At 36.8% G+C, this 7769-nt stretch overlaps 1 protein-coding gene across 1 annotated transcript; it reads right to left on the bottom strand.

The window, feature by feature from the left end:
* Nucleotides 1–2122: 2122 nt before the first annotated feature.
* LOC111648932 (interferon-induced very large GTPase 1-like) lies at nt 2123–7642 on the bottom strand. The gene has a single exon (XM_023398685.2). The coding sequence runs from the start codon at nt 7528–7530 to the stop codon at nt 3097–3099; it is 4434 nt and encodes a 1477-aa protein (XP_023254453.2). The 5' UTR covers nt 7531–7642; the 3' UTR covers nt 2123–3096.
* Between the last annotated feature and the right edge of the window lie 127 nt (nt 7643–7769).

Raw genomic sequence — 7769 nt, 5'->3', positions numbered from 1 at the left:
ACAAACTGCCTTTTCCTTGCACTGGACAAAAAAATAATCATCTGTCCACTGCTGTTTGAAAACTCTGCACTCTGAATCTATTTTCCGTTTCCCCAAAAGTTTCAGCATTTTGCTGTGTAACGTTCTTCTGTCAGCTCACCTTAAATTTCGCGCGCTTGATTCTGGCTCGGTCGCGATCAAAGTCACGTCAGAATATACCATTGTGTGAGGGGGTGAAGATGAGCCACTATTAGCTATAAATAGCTCATAACTGTTTTTATTTTTATATTTCATTTTTATTGTTGCTTCTTCTTAATGTGTTTTTAATCTCAATTTGTGTAACTGTGTACGGTGTCCTTGAGTGCCAAGAAAGGCGCCTTTAAATAAAATGTATTATTATTATTATTATTATTATAACTATGGTCAGTTTTAATTAGAATGCCAACCTTTAAGTATGGATATGTTATGATGTTATGATAGGAAAATGCAATTTAAAAAAATTGGTGATGTTTAGACGGATTGTCTGGGATCGTTAAGTGGGCCACTCCAATTGCTTTGGCGGGCCGGGTGTGGCCCGCGGGCCCTAGTTTGGGGACCCTTGACATAAAAGTTGCCTTTTCTCATTACAAGCAGTTTTATACATGTGAATTCCAGCTAAATTCTTTCCTTGTTAATGATCGTTTTCTAGAAAACCAGAAAGCTGAACCAACTCGTTCCTCTTCTTCACCCCTTTCCAAGTGAATATATTAAATTATGCGGCGTTCTTCTTCTTCCCACTGGTCTGATTGTCTGCCCCGCCCTGATTGTTTCCACCTGTTTCCCATTACCTTGTGTGTGTATATAGTCTGCGTTTCTCTTTGTCCTGTGCCAGTTCGACTTGTCGTGTTGACAGAGAACCACGGCAGCCATGTTATCCCAAGTCAGGTTTTGAATTCTGTGTTACGTTTTTTGCCATGGTCTTGCTTTACATTATTTTGATACTTAGTCTTTGCCTTTGTCCTGAATCTTTGTTGGTTTTCCTTGAAATAGTGTTTTTTTTTTTTGCTACTTTGTTATTAAAATATTGTTAATTTGGACTTTGTCTTGGAGTTGTGCATTTGGGTTCGAGTCCTAGTTCAGTTGTGATAGAAGTTTTTATTGTAGTTATTATTACATAACAATTTTTTTTACATGATTTTTTTATCAACATCATAATCAACACTCATCATTATGCACATCGCTGTAATGTATATCAACTAAAAAAATAGTGAAAAAATCAACAAAAGTCAAACACAGAAATTGTTAACAACAGCTTTTCAACTTCTTTGTAACTTGTTTAAGTCATCAGTCTGAAAAAGCCAGTTGCCAATCAGATGTTACAGTATTCCCTGCCATTGGATGAATAAGTCAATATTTAAACGAGCAACAAAGTCAATTACTGTAACAAATACTTTTCTTATTCACTGACGTTTGATTGGCATGTACCAATTAGAAATAAAACAGTTACAATGTTCTGTTTGAAATGGCCTGTATACTTCAACATCAACATCAACAGCATAAGCATCACTATCTTTAGTACTTGTTATTTTGTACAGTGCTGTGTAGCAAGAATGACACAAAAACTTTTGTAATAACCAAAAAACAACCAAAAAACAATAGATCAAGGATAACAAAATGTTTCCAACTTTTTACTTTGTTTGTTATTCAACACATGGTCTGTCTAAAAGAATGAAAATCACATGTTAATAATTAACAACACATGAAAGGATGCCACAGTGTGTGCATCAACATGTAGACATTTCAACTAATGCTGACTTTTTTACCCTGCAAACACATATTAATTACTCTCATTTAATAACAGGCAAATATAAAATAAAACTAATAAAAAAGTAGAGGTAAAGTAATAGTAGTAGTAAGTTGAAATACATATGACAAAATATCTCATCAGACGGTCATTTTACTTCATGGGCCTGCATCATTTTCATTTAAGCACAATAGTCAATAGTTTTAGCAATATTATCTTAAAAGATTAAAACAAACAAGAAAGATGAACCAATCTGGCATATCCACTACAAAACATCTCTTTTTTCACATGGTCTCTGTAGTAAATCTTCATTATCATCATCAGCATTATCGTGCCATAAAAAATATGAACAAAGAAAAATAAGAAAAAAAGTTGTAATCATAAAAAAATAAAAGAAAAATTACAAAACACAATCTCTGATTTTCATGTGGTACTTGAAACACAATATTATCATTTTCATAGTCAGTGTCATAATTGTTGCAGACCAGTCATTATATACACAGGCATATAGCAACTTGAAAAAAAATTAAAGTTGTAATTATATAAAAAAAAAAAACGAAATAGTTCAAAACATGATCTGTGTTTCCTGTAGTACTTGAAACACAACATTATCATTTTCATTGTCGACATCATAATTGTTGGACTTTAGAAACTTGAGCAAAGAAAAATAAAACAAGTTAAAATATTAATGTAAAAAGAAAAAAAACAAACAAAACATGATTTCTTTTTTACATGATGTTTTTAGTATATTATCATTTACTTTATGATTATCGTTGTCAATGTGATTATCATGCACACCAGTCATTATGCTGGAGGGCTAACAGACAATTGAAAAAGAAAACAAAACATCTATGAACTATAAAAAAAACAAAACACCAAAAATGTCTGAAAGTCAAACACAACTATTTGCAGCTTTTCAATTCATCATTTGTCGTTAGTCATGTTCAGTCACAAACTGGTTTAATCTTTTTTTGAAATTGAACCACAAAGTTAGTTCCTTAAACAAAACAGCAAAAAAAAGAAAAATAATAATAATAATAATAATAAAACAAACAATCAATCAAAAAAGAAAACAAAAAAATATTTATGCTATCATCATTTCATGCACTGATTTCTAAAGATTTGACTTGTTTTTAACTATGGGGAATTAGTTTTTTATTAATTTTAATGGTGTTGGTCTTTATTTAATTTTCTTGATTGTTCAGCAGAATGCACTATCATGTTCAGTTCCTGTATTCTTTTGGTATTCTGCGAAGTTTACATTTGTATATGAAAAATTCTTGGATGTTGAAATGTTGTTCTGTTGAAAGATATTTGTCAGGATTGTACATTGTTCACTTTATGTTGAAGGCATCTTTCAAACCGTTCAGTGCTTGTTCCTTTGTGATTTTCCTCCAGGCCTCTGGAACATCAGCTGGCTTGGCTTTATATTTTTGAGCAAATCTGTCATTGTATTGCACCAGGACATACTTCCAGTAGTCAGATGCCTCTATGGTGTTGTCTGGAGGAATGTGCCAGTTTGGGTAGTATTTGGTGTAGTCCTTGTAAGGATGAAACTCCCCATGGGTGTGTGTGTTACTGAATCTACCTTCACTGTGCACATCAGTTGTACACAGTGTCGCAACAAGCTTCTGAGTGTCTATATTCCTATACCTACCAAGACCTTGAGGCCGATGCACAGCTGCATGATGTTGCTTGTGTTCTTTGCCTCCAGCCTCACAGGGAACTCTACAAAATGGACACTGGCGTCCACAACCAAACACCTGCTTGAAAAGCTCATCCTGTGGTTTGACAGGAAGCTTGTTCAGAGTCTCAGTGATGTCGTCAGAGTTTGAGAATTCCTCACAAAGCTGGTATTTTAAGTCCTTTATTGAGATCTTGAGGCTGTTGATAAATTTATGACATGTGCTTTGGATTTGAAACAGGGTGGTTTCAGTATCCTCTACTGAAATTGAGATGTCTTTAATCAAATATTTGCGCATGTTGTTGATGAGTTCAGTGATGCTTTCCTTGTTATCTGGCAGCAGAACACCATCTACTCCTTTTGAGGCCCGTTTTATTGCTTTTGTTATTTTCTGGAGTATAACCTGCAGATTCCTGTTCTTCATTTTGCACAAAGTGTTGTCCTTTGACATTTTTTGCAGAATGTGTTGAAATATCAAATCCTTAACATATGTTTCATAGTTACCAATGTACTTGACAAAACTCTCAAAATCTTCCTTTTGCAGCAACTCTTTCAGAATGCTGTACTGGAAAAATGAACGTGAGCTGTACTCTGCTGAATGACTACTTGTTAAAATTTCATCCACAATATCTACTCCTAGAGACCTACTGATGTACTCTTCCACAGCAGGCTTGATACAAAACTGGACAAAATCAGTAGCTTTTCGCTGGCAGTGATCTCTCTCTTTATATAAATCAAGAAAATCTGACAGGTACTGACTCTTGTACTTCTCCAGCTGAGTTCGAGGGTCATTGTCTGACAAGAATTTCCTGTGCATTTGAAGAAACTTCCTTGAGGCAATGCCACAGATGTGAAGTTTCAGGTCGATCTCAAACTGTGTAGTTGTTTTGTGATGGTTGTTACTTTGACTTAGAGACGTATCAATTTTTTCTAGAAGCTCCTTTGTGAAAGAGTCATGATAATCTCCATTTGTCTTTACTTTATCATCTATAAACTTTGTGCAAGACTCAATGACACTGTCGGCAAAGCTCTGCAAATCTCCTTTCCACATATTTTGAAGCTTCTCCATTAAGGTGGTATTATGGTCTATTTTGGTTTTAAATTGATCCTTCCCGATTTTCTTTAGGTCTCCAATATTCTGCAATTGCTCATTGACATTCAGGTTTGAGAAATTTTTTCTCAACTGCTCCCGGACACATGCTGCAATATCTTGCTCCTTCTGAGCATACACATTTACGGTGGCTTCAACCCACATCTTTTCAAACTCACATGTCAGCTGTTCATCAGACAGTTTGGACTCTTTGCAGTCACGCAGAAGCTTCATGACTCGTTCTTCAATCACACCTCTGTATCCTCTCTGAATGTCTTGAGCCTTTTTTGTACTTATTTTTAGTTCAAGGGTGCAGTCCAGTTTAGTACACACAGAGTGTTTAATTTCATTTGCAAGGCTGTTAATATTATTGATAAAGTCACCCTTGTATTTCTCTATCAGATTTACGTGTCTGTCTTTCATTTTGTAGTAGTCAGAGAGTTTCTTCTTCATTGTTGCTTGTCGGTCTGATATTTTCTCATACACCTCTGATTTTTTTGTTTGAACCAGTCTTTTCCAGGTTTCTACCTGAGATTCATTGTCAGCATTTTTGATTTCTAACTCTGCTTCTGTCTGCCAGGAGAGAATTTCTTTTCTGAACTCCCATTCCCACTGATTGAACTCTTTGTTCAAGTTATTATAGGCATGAGCTGAAAGAGTGTTTCTGAAGCTAAAAATGAAGTTCTCATATTTCACTGCTTTCCAGAGACTCCTGATCCATTCTAGAAACTCTGGGATCTTTGAGAATTCATCTCTTGTGTCACTTTTTACTGTCTCCAAAAGATTTTTCTTGAAATCTGCCACAGCTTCACTATACCCTGTGTCCACTGGTGCCATTGGTGGGGTTCCATGCCAGAGTCCTGGGATGTTCCAGTTGTTCTTTTCTATGTCATATTCCAGCACATCTGTGAATGCTTTAATACCAGGCTGCTTTTCCATTTCAGCTGCAAGTTGAGTCATTTCATTGAGTTGGTCCAAAAGATGTTTTCTCTCATTCATGTTCTTGGCATGAGCTGCAACTGCACCAACATTCTGGTGAACAAAATGACAAACTGGCTTTTTACCAATTTGCTTCATTCTCAAGAATGCATGAGTTGCAATTTGCAGGACATCCTTCATCTCGGTTGAGTTTTCCATTGCAATGTTGATAATTGTGATATCACTCAAGCCAATGACAAATGTTGCCAGCTGGTTGTCATGCTCATAACTGTCCTCTAATTGTGCTAAATCAAGGGACTTAAGACCCTCTGTGTCAATGAGGACAATAAAGTCACAATTTAACTCACTTTTCAAATCCTCTCCAACTTTGAGGAAGAGCATGAAAGCTCCTCTTGTGCATCTGCCGCTGCTGACAGGAAACTGCACACCAAACATTGTGTTGAGGAGTGTTGACTTTCCGCTACTTTGAACACCCAACACAGTCAGTACCAACAGTCTGCTCTTCTCTCCAACCTTGTTGTGAAGCTCCGTCAGCACATCTGTCACCCACCTCTCTGGGATGTTGGAAGCATCTCCATCCAAGAGCTCTAAAGGATATCCATCCAACAACATTTCAGCAGCCACACCAGGGAGACGAGATATTTGATCTGCAGTGTTTTGCAACTGCAAGGAAAACTCATAGATCAGTCCCATCTCTCTCATGTAATGCTCTATTCCTAATGAGCCATCCAGCAAAGCTTGGTCTGACTCTTTAATGAGTTTTTTATCTTTCTTCTTGCATTGCTCTTTGAATTTATCACGCAGAATAGACAGTTTTTTCCGTGAACATGTATCAAGCTTGAGTTTCATCCACTTGAGAAAAAAATCTCTTTTTTCTTTGTCATTTGCAGATAGATACTGAATAAAAGTCTCCATTCCTTTGGTCAGTTTGTATTTTCTTTGCTCCATCCTGATTTGTTTTTGTTCTTCCTGTAGCTGAGATTTATACTCTTCAGGATTTTCCCCACCAGATTTTGTCAGTGTACACTCTTCCTTTTCTAACTTTGATAGCCTTTTCCAGTTCTCTCCCTGCAAAGGAAGTTCTTGTTTCTTGTAGTCTCGAATACTTTTCCGCTCTATTCCTGTGAAGATCTCATCAGCTACCTTATTTTGGTTTTCACTTCTGCATTCATCCACAGACAGACCAAGTTCAACAGCTCGGCTACGCATATTTTCAATATTCTTCCTGTCTGTTTTGTCAGTCAGGGATTTCTTGATAGTTGCACAAATTTTTTGTGAGAACTCTGCTCCATTTTCACTTGAAACCTTGGTTTTAACACTGGCCTTTGGTAAATCTAATTCACCCAGCATTGTCTCGACGGACATCATGTCCTCTCTAGCAGTCTCTTCCTTGCAATTAACTACTAAGAAGAGTTTGGATTTCACATCATCTTGAAAAGATGTCAGAATCCTGTGCTCATCTTTTTCAACTTTGTCCAGGAACACAAATGTAGCTGTTGACTCTTGAAAAAGAAAGTTGAATTGTGTGATTGACTCATTTATGTCTCCTCTCAGATTGGCAAAGGCAATTGGCTCTGGAAAAATGTCAAGATTTCCTCTGCCACAAGGAAGGTACCAGCAAACCTCCACCAATCCATTGGCTATTTTTCTTTTAATTGTTCCTCCTTCCATTTCTCTTTGTATGAAGATACTGTGATTCTGTTGGCCACGGCTGAGAACCTGATTTAAGACCTGGGACTTGGATAAACTGCAGTTCTTCAGCCTCACAAAGGAAAATAAAGGTGTATTTGCTTGGACAATGTTTTCTTCAACAAACCCTTTTTCTTCAGCCAAATGAATTGGACGCCACTCTTTGACGATGTCTCTCAGAGCCCACAGCATCAGAGTACACTGACTCCTTTTACCATGGGGCAACAGCAGTGGAACAGGAAACTGGCACATTGACATCTTGAGGGCTATTTGCTGTTGCAAGAAGCTGTCAGCACAAAGGAAGACTGCTACTATGAGATCCAGAGGGTTAATCTTTTTGTTTGTATAACTTTCTCTACTGGACATGTCAAAGTCATTTTCATTGCTTTCCCCATAATTGGTTGATAACTGGTTACAATGCCTGCATTCAGCATTGATTCTAAACAGTTTTCTGAGAAAACACCATGGGATGTCCTGTACTGTTTGAGCAGGTTCATCAGATATGCTGTTTTTGTTGATCTCCAAGAGAGACCGAAGAGTGAGCTTGTTGGGATAAAATGTTTCCAGTCCAAGTTTGGAAAGAAAGTTCAACAGGACTGTCAAAA

This window comes from Seriola lalandi, unplaced genomic scaffold (assembly GCF_002814215.2).
Source record: "Seriola lalandi dorsalis isolate HSWRI2012SDOR001 ecotype SW California unplaced genomic scaffold, Sedor1 jcf7180002049722, whole genome shotgun sequence".
Taxonomy (NCBI): Eukaryota; Metazoa; Chordata; class Actinopteri; order Carangiformes; family Carangidae; genus Seriola; species Seriola lalandi.
This window is presented reverse-complemented; position numbering and strand designations above follow the sequence as displayed.